General features: G+C 47.2%; 2 protein-coding genes across 4 annotated transcripts in view; one reads left to right on the top strand and one right to left on the bottom strand.

Annotated features, from left to right (window-relative positions):
* MCM10 (minichromosome maintenance 10 replication initiation factor) overlaps positions 1-21,805 on the top strand; it is a 64,433-nt gene extending 42,628 nt beyond the window's left edge. The window contains exon 22 of the mRNA XM_059910681.1: positions 21,772-21,805. The gene's annotated coding sequence lies outside the window, so the exon portion shown is untranslated. The remainder of the gene's footprint in view (positions 1-21,771) is intronic.
* UCMA (upper zone of growth plate and cartilage matrix associated) lies at positions 4,908-14,086 on the bottom strand. 3 transcript variants are annotated; one of them, XM_059915287.1, is made up of 5 exons: positions 13,959-14,086; positions 13,571-13,636; positions 13,391-13,486; positions 9,958-10,056; positions 4,908-5,344 (listed from the first exon to the last, which is right to left on the bottom strand). In XM_059915287.1, the coding sequence occupies exons 1-5, from the start codon at positions 14,014-14,016 to the stop codon at positions 5,247-5,249; spliced, it is 417 nt and encodes a 138-aa protein (XP_059771270.1). In that variant the 5' UTR covers positions 14,017-14,086; the 3' UTR covers positions 4,908-5,246. The 3 variants fall into 3 exon arrangements, with proteins under 3 accessions (XP_059771270.1, XP_059771268.1, XP_059771269.1); XM_059915285.1 differs by lacking the exon at positions 13,391-13,486; XM_059915286.1 differs by lacking the exons at positions 13,391-13,486; positions 13,571-13,636.
* Positions 21,806-23,439: the final 1,634 nt, after the last annotated feature.

The following is a 23,439-nucleotide window of genomic DNA, read 5'->3' as shown; positions in this document are numbered from 1 at the left end:
TAGCTATATAATAAGTCTTGGAATCGGGTAGCATTAGTTCTCCGGCTTTGTTCTTTTTAAAATTTGTTTTGGCAATTCTAGGTCCTTTGTGTTTCGGTGTAAATTTTTGAATCAGCTTATCAATTTCTACCCCAAAAACCCTGCTGAAATTTTTATTAGGATTGTGTTTAATCTTTAATATTAAGATTTTGTATCTATGAATATGTCTCTCCATTTATTTGGGTCTTCTTTAATTTTCTCAGCAACGTTTAGTGCTTTCAGTGTACAGATCGTATATATATTTTGTCTTTATTTTTCAATAGTTTTGATGGTGTCATAAATGGTATTTTTTTCCATTTTAATTTCCAATTATTATTCTGCATACATGCTAGTATACAGAGATACAGTGCATATTTGTCTATTGGCCTTGCATTCTGGGACCATGCCAAACTTACTTACTAGTATAGCAGCTTTTTTATACATTTCTTAGGATTTTCATATGGGATCTTGTTGCCTGAGAAGTTTTAACATTTCATTTCCTGTTTGTATGACTTTTTTTTCTTGTTCCCAGTGTGAGGAGGAAAGCATTTTCCTTCACCATTAAGTATCAGGAAAGTATTTTGAGTAAGGTTGGAAAAGATCTCTAAATAATGGTGTGGTTTTTTGTTTGTCTTCTCTTATATTCCCTGGAGTGATGTTATCAATTGAGCATTAGTGGGCTCAACCTTGAGAGGAGGAAGTGGATTCAAGTCCTGGGCTAAGTACATTTTCGGGTGGTGATGCTTACTTTATTACATAATTATTAATCATGCCAAAACAAAAGTAGTGTCCAATTGTGTGTCATTTATACACTTTGAGTTAAAGGTACAAGAAAAACTGTCTTCATTGACTTACTAAAGGAATGTACTATTCTCTTTTTTTCAACAGTGATTTCAAGGGACCAATCTAATGGTATATTTGGGTTTTTTATCATCTAAATCCGCTTACAAAATACAAAATATCTTGCACCTTGCTACTACAGTTCTGTGCTGGGTACATGATAAACAACCAAACATGAGCTAATAAAATCATACTTGAAGGCTCCCGGACCTCACTGCCTCATATTAATGACGTTGTCATTTTATTTAGAAAGTTTTTAATTTGAGAGCCTACACACTAAATCATTCAGGCTCACTAGTGTGTTATTTGAAACTCATTATTACAGGGTCTAAATTAATGAGAAATTATCTAGAAAAATATTTTTCACTTTCGCTTTATGTATTAAATCAGTGTTCTTTTCAGGCATGTCCCCTCAAATATCGCCGTTCCCATAGGAAGCTTTTTCTTTAAGAAGGCTTTATGAAAACTGCTTAACTGTAAATTAACTATACAGATTTTCAGTGGTAGAAAATTAGTTTAATATGTAAAGTAGGCATCACTGGTCAAAAATGAATTTTAAAGTTTAAAAATAAAAGTGGAAAAGAAGTATAGCTGGATACTTAGATGTGCACGGGTCACTTGAAGGATGCTCAAGACTTGGGGATGATGGCTTTCTTTGGGAGACAGGGAAACGATATTGAATTCTTTTTTGTCCTGTGAAAAATTTAAATCATGTGTATACGTTACCTATGCACAATATTTTTAATTAAAAAAATCAGAATAACGTGGAAAGTGGACAAAACTTTTTTTAAAGTGGTAGTACACTGTAAGATCACAGAGTATACCAGTTACAGTTGTGAACTAGAATATCCATACTTAACCAATTTGCTTTTGGATAAATCCCTTGAGAACTTTTAAATTATGAAAAACTTGCCAAAGAATTAGAACGTAATGGTTGAAAAGGAATTAGAAATGAATTTTCCCAACTAAATTTTTTTAAAAAGCATATGACACTTTTTAAAAAAAATTTTTAAATCATTCTGGCTCTCAGGCAAATTACCACCTCCTTCCAGAAATCTAAGTAAACAAAGGCACATGATAATAAGTTACAAAATCTCCCCTGGAGCACACACACTCTCAAAAAAATAAAAGAAGAAGGTGAAGAAGAAACTAAAATGACAACATACAAAATTAGTGGAAAAAAATAATGAGTTTTCACCAATTCATCGTTTGACACAATTTGTTTTCAACCACTTACCTGGAACCCCTAAAGGACTTGGGGATGGTAAGGAAAGAACAGAGAAGAGTTAGTTAGAAGAATGTCCCAAAGGCCACCCTTTTGACAAAGGCTGTCTCTGAAAATATAGATCCTCCGTTACTAATTCCTGTGAAATTCAGCTACCCAGATTCCAGTCATGTTTCCTTTGGCATCCTTCTGCCTACCCAGGAAATGGCTGCAATTGGTTCTGAGTGAAGGAATTCTAAAACTCTTGAGGTATAATGGGGCCCTTGTTAAGGATAGGGTAGAAAGAGGTAATAGAATTCTTCTTTCTGACAGAATTCTTTATCTAGAGCTGACATGCCAAGCCTAGCTCTTGAACAGACAAGGAAAGGCTGTTTTTCTTTTAAACCGGCCGCTCACCCAGACCATTCTTGGTATTTGACATCTGTATGGCCCCAGCGTTCCCTCCTGTGTAAGCAGCAGGCTTTTTGAGCCAGGAGGCTGCAGAATGTGGCCTTGAGTCGGACTCCATCGGCTGCCGTGCACCTGGTTCCTGGCCCTCCTGTCACAAGGCGTTGGGTGTGTGATTGTCACCACAGGAGCCAGACTGTGGCTCCTTTGTTTCCTGGCTGAGGTGAGAGAGCAGTGCTTTGCCTTTTCTCTGTTGTACGCCTGGGTGTGTGAAAACACATGCACACCCTCGTCAGTTGGGGTTACCAACCTAAAGGGTCAGGGGCTGGATCTTCTGGCTTGGCATCTGGCTCCTGGTCAACCAAGAGGGCGTTTCATGTGGGTAGAGCACAGGCCCACTTGGATCGCTGGCCCAGCAGCTGGCAGCCCTGACGCAGGACCTGAGCTAGCAGTCAGCAGAACTTGCACCTGCCCCGTGACAACCCTGTCTCTCGCTTCCCTGAGTAACCGAGCTGAGGAGAGGCATTGTGGTTGCTACATGCCTGTAGCAAGAATTTCTCATCTGTGTGTGTGGCCGGGTACCATGAGGAGCCCCACCCCTGAGAGCACAGACCCTGGACCAGGGGGTCTGTCTGGCCTGTTTGCTAAGGCTCCCTGTTCTGCTCTTTTCAGGGGTGCGGTAGGAAGCAGGTGGGATGCGTGCGTGAAGCTCCTGCCCTGTAGGACCATCTCTAACCTATGTTCCCCGTAAGCTGACTGATTTCTCCAGTGTAGATCAGCGATTGCAGAGATGGAGGACAAATAGCAGAACTCCCTTTTGGTTTGTTCAGCTTTACGCTCCGAAACTTTGGAATACTCATTCCTCCCAAATAATTTCAGTCTCATCAGCTAATAAGAAAAAACAGTAATGAAATATTGAGGCATCTGCAGAGTTTTTATTTCATGCCAGTTTCTTCCCCTGCTGTCGCCTTCTAACTTGAAGCTCCTGGTACTTGTGGTGAGAGCTGTGGGGAGCAGCGGGCTTCCTGAAGAGCCTGTCTGTTGAAGACAGGCCCAAAGGCGGGGGGTGGCCAGTGGGAAAATGTGGATCGTGTAGGTGGGGTGTTCACTGCTAGCCTGGTTTCAGATAAAGTGCTGGCTCTACATGAGGTGGTTTGGAATGTGCATGATTGCTTGATCACTAAATGTTTTTAAAGATTTTATCCCAGTCTTTTAAAAAATTACTTTGCATTCATTGCACGGTGTCCAGATCTAATTAATTGTTCCACCTCTGGTGGGGTATTTTACTACAGTTGAGCAGCTTTTCCTCAAAACAAAGTTGCCCTTTACTGTTCTGGAAACCCAGCCTCCAAAGCAGGCTGGACCAACCAGCCTGGGACCCAAGTCACAGGGGAAGCACAGGGCCCAGGAGCGGGGCAGGGAGATGGCCAGGAGTGGGTGCTTAGTCTTCATCCAGAGTCCACTTTATCTTCGAGAGCTGACCCCACAGAGGTGCCCACTTAGGTTGTTCTTGAGTTTTCTGTGTTCTTAGTGTGGAATTCCTGAAGGCAGTTGGGAGCAAGGCTGGAAGTAGCCTAGTACAGAGTCTGGGGCAGGAAGGCAGAGCCCTTGGGACAGAAGAAAGGGTACTGCTATGGGCTGAATTGTTTCCCCAAAAAGATATGCGGAAGTCTAACCCCTGAGACCTGTGAGTGTTGACCTTATTTAGAAATAGGGTCTTTGCAGATGTAATCAAGTTAGTGAGGCTGGTAGGGTGGGCCCTTAACTCAATGGCTGTTGTCCTTATAAGAAGAGACACAGAAACACAGAGGGGGGAGTGTGTGGAGACATGGGGAGAAAAGGCCGAGTGACAGTGAAGACAGAGACTGGAGTGACGCTGCCACAAGCCAGGGAACAGCTGAGCCCCCAGAAGCTGGAAGAGGCAAGGGAGGACCCTCACCTGGAGCCTTAGGAGGGAGTGTGGCCCTGCCCACACTTTGATTTCAGACTTCTAACCTCCAGAACTGTGAGAGAATAGATGTTCATTGTTTTAAGCCTCCCAGTTCTGGCACTTTGTTATGGCAGCTCTAGCAAACTAATACTATGAAGAAAAAGGACATGATACTAAAACTAAACCTTATCTGCTGTCTAGTTTTGGTTACAGCTGGCCTTGCTCTTAACCTGGCCTCTGAGTGATGCCATTAAGAAACCACCGTTGAACCTTAAGACTTTTTTCAGAGACATGAGAAGCACCTGGGCTTACAGAATGGTTTTTCCCAAACAATTGCATTAGCAGGTCCCTTCCAGTCACGTGACTGCTGAGACAGGCTGCGGAAATAGTGAGCAGTGCTCCTGAGTCCAAGCTTCCCGACACCCAAGTCAGTGAGAGTCCCAGTGTCACCTGGGAGGGACCAGCTGGTGCCGCTCAGTGTGAGATTGAAGAAGATGGTACAGAGTGTTGACTCAGCGTTTTTATTCAGAAACTATAAGCAGACACGTGATCTTTTCTCTCTACTGTGATTCTTTCATTGTTCTATGGGCCAGGAGTCTCACTGTGGGAACCATAGCGAAGCAGTGGGAAACCACCATGGGGTGATGCCAGGAGGCCCCACAGGCCTTGGCTCACCTCAGAAATTCACCTGCCCAGAAGCGCAAGCCAGGGCATTTCTGTCCACGAGAACAGAAGGCCCCAGGCTGAGGCACTGGGAAGGGGCTTGTTTGTATGCAAAAGAGGTGCCCGAATACCGAGGGTGGGCGGGTGTGTCAAGTGCCATCTTCTGGGTGCATCGGGCTGAGGTCAGATATGGTGGCGGTTGTAGAGATAGGATGGGTACAGGCCGTCATTATCCCACTGGCGCCACTGCTCGATGGCCTCCCGGCTTCTCTCTTCATGTTCTGGGGACGAGAGATGAAGTTGTCGTGTGAGGATGGAGGGCTCTGATCTGGGGGCAGCCACCGAGTCCACCCAAAGCCCCCCCTGCCTGTGACATGTGACATGAACCACCGTGCTTGCGGGCATGGGTGACAGACAGAATGTCCCAGCTGGAAGGGCCTGAGAGGACGCTGAATCTAAAGGCCTCGTTTTAATACAGATCAGACCCAGATAGGTGAGCGTCACAGAGCTGATTGCCAAGAGTGCGGAGACCGGGGTCCTGCATTCAGTTCAGTGCTCCTTCCCTGTACAGCCAGCGAAGGGGGGAGAGCCGCGTGCAGAAACTGGCCCAGAGACACACCAACTAAGACAGAATCCAAAATCGCAGCAGCAGAAAAATAGACTGCAAACCATACTGTTGAAAAACTCACGGAAATGATTGTCAACATCGAGTGATGGGATTATGAGTAAGGTGTTCGTTCTTACTGTTTCTTAGCTTTAAAAATAAAGTTATGTTTTTAAAGCTAACTGGGGAAAGGGGTGGATGAAGCAAGTGCAGGAAGATCTTGATAATCCCTGATTCTGGGTGATGGTTATATGAGGGTTTGTTATACTATATACTTTTCCATGTATTTGAAATGTTTCATAGTAAAGGCTAAAAAGAGCAGAAGGGAGTTTTTAATGAGTAAGAAAGTCCTGATTTTTCTGTCTTTGATAAGACATGTTTCTGAATAACGCCTTTGTGAAGCTATAGAATTAGGCTCCTGATGCCAATTCAAGACTGCCTGTCACTCACTGTTAGGTACCATTAAAGCAGGAGCAGATATCCCAAGGTTATTGGTGTTTAAAAAGCATCCTCAAAAAGTTAAACAGAATTAGCATTAACCCAACCGTTCTTAAAACAAGAATAGATGAATAGATAAAATGTGAGATGATAGATAGATAGATAGGAATGTATAGATATGTCTGTATGTATTATTCAGCCATAAAAAGGAATGAAGTTCTGATATGTGCTATAACATGAATGAGCCTTGAAACATGCTAAGTGAAATACACCAGACACAAAAGGACAAATATTGTGTGATTTCTCTCCTATGAAATATGTAGTATAGGCAAATTCGTATGGATAGAGAATATATTAGAGGTTTCCAGGGGCTGTGGGGAGAGAGGAGTTAATGCATAATGGGTACAAAGTTTGTTTGAGGGGTTTGGAAATAAATAATGGTGATGGTTGTGAATGTACTAAATGCCACTGAATAGTACACTTAAAAATAGGTAAGGTGGCAAATTTTATGTTCTAGATATTTTACCACAATTTTTTTTTTTTTTGAGTATTTGGAGAAAACGTTGAGAGGATAGAAAGTTAATAGAAGATAATAGCAAGGATTCAAAACTCAAAATGTCTTCCTTGCCTGTTTTCTCAAATGTGGGCTTCACCAAAAAGCCTGTGACCCTGACTTGGTGCCAGTGATACGCATCCTCTGTGGCATTGGGCAAACAGGAAAGCCTGGTGGCTTCAGGATGTGGAGGAAGTGGGTGTCCCCGTGGTCCTTAGCACCTGTGAGAGCCAGGTGCCCGCAACAGGAAGGGCCCTTGTGACCACGGGGTGTTCGGGCGCCATGTCTGCTGGGTATGTTTCCTTCTATGTGAGCTTGGGGTCGGCGCTACCTGGGTGCTGAGAATCCTCTTAGGGACTTGGTGCCTCAGAGACAACCTGGGGCTCAGAGTCAGGCCCGGCTGTTAGCCTTGGGCCATTCACACCTTTCTCAGGCCACGGAGAGCAGCTACCCTTGGCCAATCTTGAGAGCGTGATTTTGACATAGAAGTTGATTTTTTCTTCCCAGGTCATGCCGAACTCTTCTTAGACCATTTCACTTAGACAAAGGGAAGGTCTCCCTGGTAAAGACCTAAGGCCTGGACACTGTAGCCTTCGTGTAGGGACCACTTGTGGCCAGGCGTCATGCAGCCAGCCTGGGATGGCCTGACCCGGGCTTCCAGCTTTGAAGGTGGAAGCAGATCTGGGCTGCTGCCACGTAGGCCTTAGAAGTGGGAGTTCAACGCTGTTTATCCTGGAGCTTTTGGAGGCAGAACTCAGTTATTTTTGCCTTGAAGTTGGTGGTTTTGAGTAGAGTTACAAGCTGGAGCCACGACAGAGCCGAGTGAGGCTCTAACCACCCACCCCCCACTTCCCCAGACAAGGGCCAGTGTCCTGGGGGGTTTAGTAGAGGGGCCTTTGACTAAGGTGGGGTTTTCAGGCCCTCAGCAAGGTCACTGGTGTCCAGAAATCTCCCTTCAGACCACCTGCCTAAGATTCCTCCACTGGAAACACCAAGTCCTTCCCGTCACCCGTGGCGTCTCTCAGCATTCGCTTTCATGCAGCAAGCACCTCGGGGAGAGTGATCATCCGCTGCTCTCCAGTATTCTGAGAATAGGTGATGTTGTCAATCAAGAGAGCTAACCGAACCCGGGGTCCTGACCGACGGGGAATGTGGGCGCCTCAGAGAAGGGCTCTGAGCGCTGCTCCCGGTGGAGGTTTCCGGCAACCTGACCTCTGTGCGTGGTCTGTTCCAGGGCAGAGGCAAGGGAAGGGGGGAAGCTGAAGTGAGCTTCACCTTGGTCAGCGTTTACCCTCGGCCAGGCTGGGCCCCCTGCACCTCTTCGCCTCTCCTTCTTTCATCAAGCTCGGGGCGGGGGCGACCCCCACTGAGCCGCTCTGCCTTACCCCCTCCCTCCCTCCATCCTCATGGGCCAATCCTTGGATTGAAGAACCTCTCCAAGACCTCTACGCATTTGGTCTTCCTTGGGTACAAAAACATGGGCTTTGCTGGCAAACTCGCCTTCGTTTAAATCCTTCACTACCTACGTCACCTTGGTTATTCATGTATCCTTTCTAAGCCTGAGTTTTTAAAAGTGTAAAATGGAAATTGTAAGACCTGAGATGCTGGTCGTGAGGATCACGTGGTTCCGTACAGTGTCTGGCAGGGCACGCGCTCAGCCCGTGACAGCGGCTGCTGTCGCTACAGTCCCCGAAGGCCTGTGCCCTGCCCTGCAGCCTCTTCCTGTGTGGGCGAGGCCTGAGGCCCCTGACCTTAGTCCCCTCTGGCTTTGGTGGAGGACCTGGCATCCCTCAGGTGCCTAACCCCTCATCCTAATCCATCGTGGGAGGGAAAACAGTGAATGTTTTTCATCCAGAGGCTAGGGATTTGGACCTGAAACATTTAAAAATGCACAAAATAAAATGCTGCTATTAATACTGTGAGTTAAAAAAAAAACACATACTGAAGGAATTTTAGAGGCCACATTCTCATTTTTTAAATGCTTCTCCCCAAGCTGTCCACCAAGGTAAACAAATCTTTAACAGAAGTATTTGCCTCTGAATTACAACAATCTGAGCTTTCCCCAGGATGTTTGATTTGCTGGAATCCTGCCCAACACCTGTCTGCAGGGCTCAGCCAGGTGCCACCCGAAAGGCCATGGGCATGGCCTGCAGCCCCCTGATACCTGGTGATGGTGTCCTTTCCACTAAGAGGTGCCCTAAGGGCATATTACCTCCCAAATCCACCAGAGCAAGCAAGCGAGGGGTTGACAACTTGGGAACTGAAATTGCAGACTCTGTCTAACAAAGGTCACCTTAACTGGGGTCTTATGTCCAAGCTCACCTGCATCCAGGAACTTACTCAGAAGCATTTCAATCTTGAAGTTTCAGAAGAGACCAAAAAAGGAGTAAAAACACACATTGGCCTGCCTGGTCTGATCCCTATTACCTGTTCTGTGGATTTTTTGCTATAGATGACCCTTGAGGGCACTTAATAGATACCAAGTTGAATCCCATCCCCCATGGGAGGCTGGGGTTCAAAGGCAGGGCCTCCCTCCCCCTCCCCCCTCCCCCACACCCAGAGGCCTGGTTGAAACCAGCATTCCTGGGGGGCGGCTGGGGCCCTGTCTCCCAAGGCCAGAGGGTGGGGATGAGGTGTGCTGACCGTCTGGTGAGAGACACAGAGGCAAAGGTCAAGGCTTTGCAAACAAGACGCTCAGGAACACGCAAACCCCGCAGAAACTTGCTCTGGGTGAGGGGAGCCAGCCCGTGGGCTGTAGATGTTGACGCTGGAGGTGGGGAGGGTACAGAGCGGGGCCCCGTGACCAGAGCCTTCTGAGCTCACTTGTCCTGGTTTGCTTCCACTGGTCGCCCGGTGCTGATGATAATAATTAGGTAAATGAAGGCCTAGGTTTTCCAGGATGGGCAGTTCCTAGAGCCACGACATTGATGGAGATCCAAGGCCCTTGAAAGTGAGTTTGGAATCCTCCCAACTCAGCTCTAACGGGAACTAAGCCAGGAGTGCAGGTGCTAAGACAGAACACACCCAAGTAGGAGGAGAAAATACGATCAACCAAAGCCTCCCCCAGCCCCACAGTCTCCAAGCCAGTGGTGTTCTGTCCTCTTCCATTTCTTCTCAAGTTCTGTAGCCACTTTTGTGACTTTCTCCCTGTTTTTCCGAGACTCCCATAGATATGAATTGAAAGTAGAGCTCCTCTTACCTCCCTCCTCTAGTTAAAATTGAGGGATAAGTACAGGCAAATCACATGGTTCTCCCGCAAAGCTCCACTTCCCCGAAGTCACTGGCTGACGAGCTCTTACCATCGTTTTGCTCCTCCACAAAGTTCTCAAACTCGTTCCTTTGTTCCTCGTGATGTTCTCTCCATAGCTCGTCCGCCTGCAGCTTCAGCCTCTTCTCCGCTGGGGGAGGGGAAGAGGCGAGAGTTGCCCCCAAGAATAGGGGCAGCCGCACGCATTTAGGGGGACACCAATCATTCTGCCTGAGAAACTTAATCAGGTGCAAAAGGGGCTGTTTGTGAGGGGGTAAGAGTGGGGCTTCACTGAAATGGTTCACTCCTGACACAGACTTTAAAACCTGAGGGACCTGGGGGAGCGTCCCATCCAACTGCCTCATTTTGTGAGTGAGAGGACAGACCCCCCAAAAGGTGAAGCCATTTAGCTCCAGGTGTAAAATGAATGGTGTATCCAAGCATGCTGGGCCTCTTAGAAGCTAGGAATTTGATGATAGAAATGAATTCTGTGAGGGAATAATCCAACTTAATTTCACGTTAATTAACCTGCAAGTCCATTCAGCATCTTAGCGCTCCTATCATGGCCAGAATATATGCTAAGCACTGGGATTAAAAAGTCAAGTAAGAAAGATTCTGTCCCTCTGCCTAAGAGACCTGTAATCCACTTACGGAGAAAGATATGAAAATAAATCACACGCAGCATTATGGCTGCTGTGATAGAAATCGCCACGGGGCGTAATGATGGCTGTGGTCGAGGGAATCTAAGATGATCCTGATATTCATGCCCTTAGGTGATTCTCCCCCCTTGTGTGGATTGGCCTAGTGGCTCACTTCTAATGGGCAAAATACGACAGAAGTGATGGGATATGACTTCTGAGATTAGGTTACAAACAAGACTGGCTTCCGTCTTGGGTTCGTCGGTCTGTCTATCTATCTCTCTCTCTCTCACTTTTGCTCTTGCTCGGAGGGAAGCCAGCTGCCATGTTGTAAGCTGTCCTGTGGAGAGGCCCACTCATGGCAGGAACTGGTGTCCTTGACCAGTAGTCAGCAGGACTTGAGGTTTGCCAAGAGCCATGTGCGTGAGCTTGAAAGCGAATCTTCTCTCAATCAGGCCTTGAAATGAATGCAGCCCAAGCCAATACCTTGACTACAGCCCATAGAGACCCTGAGCCTGAGGCCACCAGCTAAGCTGGGCCTAGACCCCAGAAACAGACAATAAATGTTTGTTGTTTTAAGCTGCTAAATTTGGGGCTCATTTGTTACATAGCAGTAGATAACTAGTACAGGATATGGGGTGATCAGGTAAACTCCCTGATGATGAAAATACCAACCTCAGGTATTCCTTAGTTTGTGAGGCAATGCATTCCAGTAAAGTTGGCTGTAAACTTTTTTGTGAGGAGTCCCAGTTTCACATTATAAAGCTGAAGGTACACCTCTGGTTGGAGAAATACCCCCAGTGATAACTGAAAACTGTCACTGAGAACACGTAAACATTCCTTGGCTGTTGAACATGAAGCTTACCAGAGGGAACCTTACCTGAGCTACCAGGTCACAGCTCACCAGCAGGTGCAGCTGTCCCTCATCTGCTCTAATGTAGCCCCCTCAAAAAACCTCTAGATTTTAGATTTTCCAACGTAAAATAAGTTTCTAGGTTCATCCATTTCTGCCCTCACACCTTTACATCTTTAGTCTGGCAGAAGCTTAGAGATAGAAATTGCCTGTTTTCTGGTTCCAGATTCAAGTTTATCAAAGTGTTGCCTGCCTTTACTGAACCTCAGACATAATTGGGCATTGTTCTACCCATCACCGGAGTTGACCAGGTAACAGCAGATTAACTCAGGTGTATCCTAAGTGTTCACCAGGCTGTCCTGGGTTCCCACGACTGAAACCCCGAGCTTCCAACCCAGGTGACAGATCTCTGGCTTAATCATGCGTCTCATTGTTCTGAATCCACTTAGAGAATGGAAACTATTTGCGTCTTAAATTCATGCACGTTCCCCGCTGGGAGTCTGCCAAAAGGTTGCTTCTCATTTCCGTCAAGAACTGCCCAAACTCCATCTGTCTTTAAAGTGTTTCTTGACATTTGCTAACCTTTAAATCCCAAATTGTGTGAGGCCTGGAGATTTTCCCAGTGTGGTTGTACTTCTCCACTTAAAAAAAAAAAAGAAGGGAATTTCATCTCCAAGCATTTTCATCTCACTTCTTGCCCATCATTTGAAAACAGTCCTGTTATTTTCACTGAGCAAGTTACCTTGCTGAGTGTGCTGAGAGGCACAAAGAGTTTATTCAGACAGACACATAAGTAATGAATCAAGCCTTGGACTCAGAGTCTGTCAGAGCTGAGTCCTTGGAAGAATCTAGTTCAAGGACAGAAAACTCAAATCTCTTCAAGGGTCGGCAGGTCATGGAAATGAGGGTCTCTGCCAAGCAGGGGATACCAGGGCCTACTTCAGGCTGAGAAGGAGACATACTTCCGAGCTCAAAAGCCTCCCAAATGCATTGGAAGTGAAGACTTCTAAAAACACTGCTGGCAGATGTAGAGAATGGACTTGAGGACACAGGGAGGGGGAAGGGGAAGCTGGGACGAAGTGAGAGAGTGGCATGGACATATATACACTACCAAATGTAAAATAGATAGCTGGTGGGAAGCAGCCGCATAGCACAGGGAGATCAGCTCGGTGCTTTGTGACCACCTAGAGGGGTGGGAGGGAGGGAGACGCAAGAGGGAGGAGATATGGGGATATATGTGTATGTATAGCTGATTCACTTTGTTATACAGCAGAAACTAACACACCATTGTAAGGCAATTATACTCCAATAAGATGTTTAAAAAAAAACCACTGCTGGCTGAACACCCCTCTTTCAGGGGCTTATAAATAAGGAAACGGGCCCAGGGAGAAGAAATGGTCAAGGCCACTTAGCAGCAAAGCTGTCACCAAACCCACATTTCTAGTTCCCGGTCCCGTGTGCCCTCTTCCCTGCTTACAGCACTGCTCTCTTGCCTGTAGGGTACACCATGAATTACCCGGAAAGCACACACTGAGCTATTGTGTCCCTTCTCCACCAAATAGATATTTTCCCCTTAACTTTTTTTTGGGGGGGGCCTCGCTACGCGGCATGCAGGATCTTAGTTCCCCGACCAGGGATGGAACCCATGCCCCCTGCAGTGGAAGCAGGGAGTCTTAACCGCCGGACCACCAGGGAAGTGCCCCCCGCCCCTGACCTTAACATTTTTAACTTTCAGAAATTGAGATGCAGTTCATCACTTAAGTGCATTCAGTGTGGCCCTATCCTCTTTGCTTCTTACCCCGACAGCATAGCCAATCAAAGACTGACCTACAGTCGAGGGAACGTGACGTAACTTCTAATTCAGAGCTGCAGCCACTGAGACCTGAGGGCCTAGGTTGAGCCCTCGGTCCCTGGCGGTGCCTGCAGCCCGGCTGACTGTGGGAGAGAGAAGGAACACGAGGCAAGAGCAAAAGGCAGGCCACCAGCATCCTTACCATTGACCTTTTCTCGGGATCTGGGGGACCGCTTGCCTCGCTTCTTGAGGAAATTCAAGGCATCTGATTCCTGCATGAAAACCTTCTCTTCCACGCCTGAAACCCGAGAGAAGCCGGTCACAACCGGCACATGCTCACCAGGGCTACCTCGGGAGCCCCCTGGGTGGCCCCGGCACTCACCTTCCTGCACCTCTTGTCCTGCCAACCGCCTGGTGCCCACTGACACAGCTGTCCCCTCCCGCAGGACTGTGGGACGAGAGCACAGCGTGAGGGCTGCCGCACCCCAACAGGAGCCCTCGCCCTGAGCCAGGCCAGGGCAGTCCTTCCCAGGGCCGTGACTTGCCCTGCAGACCTGGATGCCTCAAATACCAGCCACAGAGCCAACTTCCCCAAGAAACCACCAGGCGTGCTGGTTTCTCTGTACTGCGTTGTGTTATACACACAGACACATACACACAAACACACACACCCAGGTACTGCCTTCTTAACAGTAGGTACCCCCTCTACCTGGGCCACCTGAGCAGCCTCACCTAACACCAAGTCCATCCTGGAGCCTCCCCATACTCACTGGACAGGAGCACAACGGCTGAGAGGCAGGAGATCAGGAACAGCTGTCTCCAGGCCATCTTTGGAAAAGCCGAGGCTCTGTCTGGGAACTACAGACAGAGAGGGTTCTACAGATCCTGAGGCTGTCAGGTCCTCACTTCTGTGTCAGGCAGATCAGGAGGGAGAGAGAGAGGCAGGAGGCTGGGATGCCACTGGGGATGGGGGTGGGGGGGGAGCAGGGAGTGGGAGGGGTCCCGGCCGCAACTTCCATTGGCCGCTCCTGCCAGAGCACCGGAGATGTTTTTGGCACCTTGCAAACCACACAGAAGCAGAGTCTGTCATCGGAGCCTCAGCCAGGACAGTTCTGAAGTGGCCTTTCCAAGAACCGCACCCAAGGAGTTGCTGTTGGAGTGCCCAGCCTCAGAGTCAGGATTCCAAAGACCAAGGGCAAATTTCAAAGAGCCCCTGGCATCTGCTTCAGGGGAGGTGGGGACTCTAGTCCTGGAAGCTGAAGCATGCGGGGAGGGAGGCGGGGCTCAGTGGGGGACTTTGACTCAGCTGTCAGGCCAGCAGGGACCGTAAAGGCTGGAAGACCCCCGCTTAGGGTGACTCTGGCCTGGACACGTGGGCCATTCTGACAGTAGCCCCCGACTTGACCCCAGCTGATGCTCACTGTCAAACAAAGCACAGACCCCTTGGCCTGGGGTCCCAGAGCCCTTTCCAGACGTCGAGAAAGAGAGGCAGTCAGCCTTCCACGGGGGAGGGGAGGAACACAGTGTGTAAAGAGCCCCTTCTCTGGGCACGCTGCTCAACGGCGCACCCCGTGTAGGGGAGGAAGTGCATTCCCAGAAACGGGGATGCTGCTGGAATCCGAGCCCTACGAGTCCCTTAGGAGCTTTGTTCTTGACACTGTCATTTATTTTGAACCATCCAGAGTTGCCTTCAGGCATTGTTTAGAATCGTCCTAATAGTGACCATCCCTAGACCCACCCACATAAAGCTCCCCTTTCATTAGACACGTGTAGTAACATCCCACATGTACTTGGACCATTGGCAGGAAAAGAATGTTAATAGCAGAAAAATAAGCAAGGCACAGCAAACAAAATAAATGGGCTGTTTTCCAGTGGAGGGAAGTGCGACTGACGTCTGCCAGCTCTTGGTGGCTGTGAGCACACAGAGGGCTCCCCTTCAACACTGGCTGAACTCACTTAACCAGGTGCAGGTGGGTTCTGCATGATCCACCCAGGAGGGGCAATACCCATGAGGACACATCAGCAAGGATTCATCTGTCAGGTTGACTAGCTGTCACTTGAAAGAGGGAAGGGCCCCGAGGCAGAGCGATGTTGATGGGACTTGTGGGTGAGAAAATGGGTGTGTGAAATACCTGTGACATCCTTGATACACTAATTCTTCTTGCTGCCTTTTTTAGCTCCATTCATTTCAACCATGAATATTTATCGAACATCTACTCTAAGCCAGCCACCTGTGCTAGTCACACGCTCACCAGCTTTTAGTAAATCTGCCCAACGTTTCCAAAGTACCTTCCGCCCCAGGTCGGACACTGTGCATCCACTGTCCACGCAGAAAGGCTTAGGGAAGAATCTCAAGCCCTAGGAAGTTCTCTCAGACCCAGCTGGGAAGAAAAGGGCAGGAGATCCAGAATTCACTGAATGGAGGATGGAGGCTTGCAATGGGATGTAAACTTTGTTCTGGAAAAACAAGCTTACATTTCTTACTTACCAAGGCTGGTGGCCTGAGATTTCTGTTGGCTACACTGATGTGCTCCAAGGAATGGTCTGGCCACGGCTGGTCTCAAAGTATAATCTCTCAGTTCTTCCAGAGCTCTCTCCCTCTAGACCCTTTGGTGTCTACACTTCCCACCCTCTTTCATTTCCCACCTTCAGCTCGCCCACCTCTGGGGCTGCTCGCTGCGCCTGTCTGTGCTGCAGAGGTGGCCTCCCCGTGACATCATACCCTGGAGTATAACAAGCCACCCACCTCAAGGCAAAGGCATGGTTCTAATGCAGCTATAATTTTATGAATATACTAAAACCCATTGAATTGTACACTTTACGTGGGTGAATTGCATGGTACGTGATCAATATCTCAAAAAAGCTCTTACAAAAACACGTGTATTGGGTACTTCCCTGGTGGCGCAGTGGTTGAGACTCCGCGCTCCCAGTGCAGGGGGCCCGGGTTCGATCCCTGGTCAGGGAACTAGATCCTACACGCATGCCGCAACTAAGAGTTCACATGCCACTACTAAGGAGCCCGCCTGCTGTAACTAAGACCCAGTGCAACCAAATAAATAAATATTAAAAAACAACAACAACAACAACAAAAACGTGTGTATATACACATATATTACACAATATGGAAACAGCTTCAGGATACTCATCTATTGGGGTCATGGGGGTTGGGGGAGGGTCAGGAAGACTTTAAGGAAGCAGTGATGGCTGAGATGAAGCTTGAAAGATGAGGGTTTCCAGAGCCCAGTTAGACGGAAGGCATTGTCAAAGGGCCCAGAGAAATGAAGCCCTTTTGAGAAATTGCAGGCAATGAGCAATAGTGTAGCACGGGAGCACACGGAGGGGCTGGAGGTAGCCAGGGCCTAGGTCACGGTGTAAGGGGTCTGGCCTCCATCCTCGTGAGACTAGTGTGACAGCTGTAAGCACATATCCCGGGGCCAGTCCCCCAGTTCAGCCCCAGCTCTGGACTGAACCAGCTGCATGGCCTTGGGCAAGTCATTTTACCTCTCTGCGCCCAATTCCCTCCTCTGTCACACAGATTGATATGAGGATTGGAGACAATGCCTCCACCGTTCTCACAACAGTGTCTGGCATGCACAGACCAATGTATATGTGTTTGCTCTCATGACACAGTAATGAACCATTGAATGATTTTGAGCAGGGAAGTGACATGAGGGTTTTTTTTAGGAACACCACACCCATGATGTGGAGGGTGAGAGGGATTGGACTAAAGTGGAGACACTTAGAGAAGGCTGTTGCATTCGTCCAGGTGAAGGATGATGTCGGCAGGGGGCAGGAAGCTCAGGAATGGAGAGGACAGATATTTAAAAAGATTGAAGAAATAGAATCAGTGAGACTTGATGACTAATTAGCTCAAGGGAGTGACGGATTGGGAGGTGTGCATTTCAGGTGGCTCCTGAGTTTTTAGTTTGGATAACTGGGTGGATGGATGGTAAGATCATTCTGTGAGGTGGAGAAAACAGAGAAAGTTCAAGGGGTGTGTCATTGGACAAATCCAGTCCAGTGATCTGTGGATTCAAACCAGGTCTTCTGATGTCAAATCCAGTGTCCTTCCCATTTTCCCACAACCGTAATTTTGTGAATATACTATCCCATCCCCACAATCAATTTTAGAACACTTTCATCACCCCCAAAAAGAAATTCCATATGCATTAGCAGTCACTCCTCATTTTCCCCAGCCCTCAAAGCCCTGGGCCACCACTAATCTGCTTTCTGTCTCTATGGATTTGCCTATTCTGGGTATTTCACCTAAATGGAATCATACCCTATGTGGCTCTTGTGACTGACTTCTTTCACTTCAAATACAGTGTTCAAGGGTCATCCATGTTGAAGCATGCATCCATACTTCATTCCTTCTTATTGCTAAATAATGTCATGTTGTACAGACATACCATATTTTATTTATCCGTTCATGGGTTGATGGACATTTGGGTTGTTTCTGCCTTTTGGCTATTATAAATAATGCTGCTATGAACATTCTTGTGCATGTTTTTGTGTGGGCGTATGTTTTCATTTCTGTTGGGTGGATACCTAGGTGTAGAATTGTTGGAACATATGGTAACACCATGTTTAACTTCTGAGGAACTCTCACGTTATAACTAAAATGTTCATTTACTTGTCTGTCTCCTTCAATGCTGTGAGGTCTCTTTGAGGAGGAGTTTCCACCTTGGTCATACCTGAGATGGTCTCTGGCACTGAACTGATGCATAAATGTTTCAATAAACATTTATCAGTGAAAATACTCTGGAGTGAGGGCATTTAAAGGAAGCATTTATGAGCTCACTTCAATGGGCTATTCATAGGAAGGTACCTACACAGGGACCTGAAATTTCCAGGTTTATGTATCACTGGGTTCCGGGTCCTTCTCAAGCAGCAGACATGAATTCTGTGGTTCATTTGTGGATTGTCTTAGAGGGCAACCAAGAAGGCCTTCATGTTCCCCTCAGTTTGACTGAACTTTAGACAGGTTTCTTTCTGACTGTAAGCCCCTGACCTCCCTTTTGTAAGAACATTTAATTTAGAAAACGTGCGCTTGTAAATTCTTACCCTGCACCTTTGAAATGTATGCAAATCTTCTAACCTCTTGCCAGACATTCAAGCCAGGAAGTGTCTTTCTCAAGGACCTGGGAATCATGTTTTTGAAATGAAAACACCAAAGGAGATAGCACTTCAATCTCACACCAAAGGAGATAGCATTTTTGCCCTCTGTGGGAGGGTAGGCACCTGACTTTGGTGGGCACTTTATTCCAACTGTGACGGCCAATTAGCAAACACAGGTGGCCTGTGATTCCCCCTACCCTAGCTCTTAAAACCTCTCCACGTCTACCATACCATCCAGCAATTCCACTCCTGGTTATTTGTCCAAAGAAAACAAAAACACTAATTCAAAAAGATACATGCACCCCAATGTTCATAGCAGCATGATTTACAATAGCCAAGATATGGAAACAACCTAAATGCCCATCAACAGACGAATGGGTAAACAAGATGGACTATATATATACAATGGGGTATTACTTAGCCATAAAAGAGAATGAAATTTTGCCATTGGTAGCAACATGGGTGGACCTGGAGGGTATTCTGCTTAGTGAAATAAGTCAGGCAGAGAAAGACAAATACTGTATGTTTTCACTAATATGTAGAATCTGAAAAGTAAAACAAATGAACAGATACAACAAAACAGAAACAGACTTACAGATAGGGAGAACAAACTAGGGGTTTCCAGAGGGGAGAGGTATAGGGGGAGGAGCAGGATAGGGGAAGGAAATTAAGAGGTACAAACTACTAGGTATAAGGCTGTAATGTACAGTGCAGGGAATATAGTCAATATTTTATAATAACTTTGTATGGAGTATATTCTATAAAAGTATCAAATTACTATGTGGTATACCTGAAATTAATATAATATTCTAAGTCAACTATACTTCAATTGGAAAAAAAAATCTCCAGCCCTTTGTTTTAGTAGAGTTGAGATCAGTCTCTCTCCTCTATTGCAGTAGTCTTTTTTTTTTTTTTAATTAATTTATTAATTTATTTTTGGCTATGTTGGGTCTTCGTTTCTGTGCGAGGGCTTTCTCTAGTTGCGGCGAGCGGGGGCCACTCTTAATCGCAGTGCGCGGGCCTCTCACTATCGCGGTCTCTCTTGTTGCGGAGCACAGGCTCCAGACGTGCAGGCTCAGTAGTTGTGGCTCACGGGCCTAGTTGCTCCGCGGCATGTGGGATCGTCCCAGACCAGGGCTCGAACCCGTGTCCCCTGCATTGGCAGGCAGATTCTCAACCACTGCACCACCAGGGAAGCCCTGCAATAGTCTTTTTATGTTTTATTTTTTAATTTATTTGGCTGTGTCGGGTCTTAGTTGCGGCATGCGGGATCTTTCGTTGCAGTGCGCGAGCTCTTCATTGCGGCACGCGGGCTTCTCTCTAGTTGTGGCATGGGGACGGGGCGCTCCCGAGCATGTGGGCTCAGTAGCTGTGGCGTGCAGGCTTAGTTGCCCCACAGCATGTGGGATCTTAGTTCCCCAGCCAGGGATCGAACCCACGTCACCTGCATTGGAAGGCAGATTCTTAACCACTGGACCACCAGGGAAGTCCCTATTGCAATAGTCTTGAATAAATTCTTCCTTGCTTTGTCTGGTGCAGTTTTAACTTTGACAAGGGCACTGACTCAACATCTCATTTGATCCACCAGGGAAAGAGGGCATAACTCATGTAAGTGGAAATGATCCTTAGGGAGTGGGTCCGTGCAGGTGAGGTCACCAGATGCCATGGCCCAACTGTAAGTGTTATCCTGAACTAAATATAGAAGAGCCCGTTGTCTATAACTAATACTAAGAATATATTATGTTCTTTCATTTCACTTCCTTTTCAATGGACTAATTATGCCCCTGAGCACCTCCCCGTGTGGTAGAGGTGAGTTAAGGATTGTACCAAAGGGGGGACTCATGACCCTTGGAACCAGGAGGTCCTCAGAGTTCGGCCCCCCCAGGAGCCCTCACAGAGCACGTAGATGGACACCTTTCCTGCCGCCTCCTCAGTGAGAAGGAAACACCGTATAGATGTGAATGTGAAGGCTTATTTGTTGGGCAAGAGAGTGATAGTTTGCAAAAAATAAAGTTTCAACTCATTTGAAGTCCCTCTGGATCTGACTGTGTTGACACAGGTGGGTGTGGAAAATGAGGGCTTCGTGAGTCAGGACAACATTTCTAAAACCTTTCTGGTTTCTTATTTTCCTGTGAAAGACATTCATTTCTCTAAGCACCTAGCCAGAGTGTCATAGAGCTTCTTTATAGCTCTTTCCCTCATGTGCCATGGAAATATTATCAGTCCCTATGAAAACGGTGTCTAGAAGTCTCCCCCTGAAATTAAGTCTGGCAGGAGATGTCTCCATTCAGTGCAATCGACATCACTAGGCTAATGTTCTGTTCTCAGTGTGACCAACGACTTCCTTGAGTTTATAGAGAAAATTATAAACCTTTCTCTGTGTCTTGCTTTCCCCACATGCCATACAAGGAAGCCAAGAAGCATTTGTCTTCCACCATCACCACTAGGCTATATGACACATTAGTGGAGAAAGCTCTGAAAAGGGCGTGGGGTATTCTACAGCTGCATGGAGTACTGCTGTGAATATCTGGGTTGATATTCAGCAGGCAAGCACTGTTATGGCTAAAACAAGTTACTAAGATATCAAAATACTTCCTTATCAATTGTTCAGTAGCCACTTTCCTGAGCCATCTCTCACCCACTGTTGCCCCAGGTACCCCAGGCTCCCTCCCAGGACCCCTACTTTCCATAGTCTGTTATCCAAGGGGATGATGCTTGGCCCAGCGGGGCACCCTGCTCTGCTCCCACAGCTGGCCTTGATTCTGATTGGTCAATGTCTGTCCTGTGTCAGCTGAACATATTAATATCCCTCTGAATTCAGAGATTTCTAATTACTCACGAGTCATCTAAAATTACATTATATTTTTTCCCACCTCTCCTCTTTACCACCTCTTGTGTTTCTCACACCGAAGTACTATCCCTAACCCTCACCAAAAATCCCACACCTATTACAAAGACTCATGTGCACCGAGGTTTAAAGTATCTATACTTACAAAAGTGAAAACTGGAAACAGTCTAAATAAAACAGCAGGGCACACATTATGGTGTATGTGTGGGAGAAGAGTATGTACCTATTGGAAATGTTACGAAAGATGGAGAACATGATGGTATAGTAGTTGCTGATGAGAAGCCACAGCAGTGTAGGTGGCCAAATGCTCTACCAGAAAGGTGTTCCACCGTGACAGGTTCTCCTGGTTTGCTGAGGAATCCCTTTAGAGTAGGGGTGAGTAAAGTAAGTTAGTGATGTAAGGGAAAGGTGAGTTGGGCCCATTTTTCTGGAAGATCAATCACCTGGAATGGGTAGATCTTCACTGTTGTGAAAATTAGTCACTTTGGCAGGTCTTGGGGGAGGGGGAGGGGGAGGAGGGGTAGAAGAGGAAGAAGAGGGGGTGGAGGGATGTTTCAGGTCAGTGAAGGGGGGTCTTGGGCAGGTCCTCACCCAGCATCCCTTGGGCTTCTTGTCAGTGGAACCAGCAAGAGCTGATCACCAAGACTGCTGAGACTTGTCATAGCTTGGGCTTAAGACCCTAGACTGACAGTCACCTGGGGCTCATCTCTCCCCAAAGAAACAAAGTGAAGGACCTTTGTTCTACTACCCGTGGCAGCAACTAGAGCAGAGCACGTAGCTTCCACCTCTGGAGCGCCCTGTGCCGCCAAGGTCGCCCGTGCCCTAACCGTAGGAGCCTGAGCCTTCTGACCCAGACACCCTGGCTCCCACCTTCCTCAGCAGCCTCTTGCCTTTGACCCACGGGACTGCACCGCTGCCCACTTTCCGAGCCGCCCCAGGCTTCGGGAGTGGCATCTTGGTGCCTGGGTTATTGGTACACCACACCCCTAGCCCTCACTGCTCAGAAGTTGACCCGTCAGGGATTTAAAAAGCCTCCCGGTCAGAGTGGCCTGAAGCCCCTGTCCTGAAGGTGACACTTGAAGGTGAGAAGCCCACCCCCAAGGGTTTACTGCTCTACATGATGACAGCAGCTTAGCAATTACGACCACTTTAGGAACTGAAGACTTGACCCAGCCTGCTGACGGACTCAACTCACCGAGGCCAGGTTCCGGCGCAAAGCCTAATCTCACTAGGCCGTGGTCCCAAGATTAACCTCCCAAGATGCCACCAAGGCAGATTGTGCTGCTGCCTGCAGGACCCGTGATGTACAATGGGAAAGAGACTGAACTTCTGGACTCTGCTCGTGCTGTCGGATGGAGAGGCTTGAATGTTCTCACTCTTGGGATGGATGGATATACATTAGCTTTACTCCAGAGGGTTTAGAGGTGTGGTTCGCAGACTTGACTGTGAAGTCAGATCTCCCTGGTGCTTTAAAAATGCCAGCATTGGGGACTCCCCTGGCGGTCCAGTGGTTAAGACTCCACAGTTCCACTGCAGGGGGCACCCGTCCGACCCCTGGTTGGGGAACTAAGATCCCAAATGCCGCGTGGTGTGGCCAAAATAAATAAATAAAATAAATTATTTTAAATAATACCAACACTGGGCCTCAACCTCTAAGAGTCTTTGTGTGTGTAATTTGAAAAATTCATGTCTTTCACAAATGAACGTATCTATGAAACAGAAACAGAATCAGGGACCTAGAGAATAGACTGGTGATTGCCAAGGGGGAGGGGGGCTTGGAGAGGGATGAATTGGGAGTCTGGGGTTAGCAGATGCAGACTGCTTTATGTAGAATGGATAAACAACAAGGTCCTACTGTATAGCCCAGGGAACTATATTCAATATCCTGTGATGAACCATAATGGAAAAGAATGTGAAAAAGGATGTATATATATGTATAACTGCGTCACTTTTCTGTAAAGCAGTAATTAACACAACGTTGTAATTCAACTATACTTCAATTAAAAAAGTCTTTTTTTAATTTTGCAGGGACAGAGGTATTATCGATAACCTAGATCTGCAGTGGCACCTAGAAAGTTGTGCATTTTTCTCAATAAAGGCACGCTATCTCTCTGGAGATGAAATACAGAGCTGATTTCTAGTTTCACGATGGGCTCTCTGGGGGAACAGAAAGGCAAGGCCCATGGCAGAGCATACAGACGAGGTCTGTGGGACAAGCTGACTTGGGTCCCTGGCCATCCAGGAATCCTGTGAATATAAGGCTTATATCCTGGGTTCTCCCCAGT

This window comes from Balaenoptera ricei, chromosome 2, assembly GCF_028023285.1.
Source record: "Balaenoptera ricei isolate mBalRic1 chromosome 2, mBalRic1.hap2, whole genome shotgun sequence".
NCBI classification, from domain to species: Eukaryota; Metazoa; Chordata; class Mammalia; order Artiodactyla; family Balaenopteridae; genus Balaenoptera; species Balaenoptera ricei.
This window is presented reverse-complemented; position numbering and strand designations above follow the sequence as displayed.

Coding starts and splice junctions, on each gene's coding strand:
- UCMA (XM_059915287.1), bottom strand. CDS start 14,016: ATGGCCTGGAGACAGCTGTTCCTGATCTCCTGCCTCTCAGCCGTTGTG. Junction 13,637..13,958: donor AGCCGTTGTGCTCCTGTCCA/GTGAGTATGGGG, acceptor CTCGTCCCACAG/TCCTGCGGGAGGGGACAGCT. Junction 13,487..13,570: donor AGGACAAGAGGTGCAGGAAG/GTGAGTGCCGGG, acceptor CTCGGGTTTCAG/GCGTGGAAGAGAAGGTTTTC.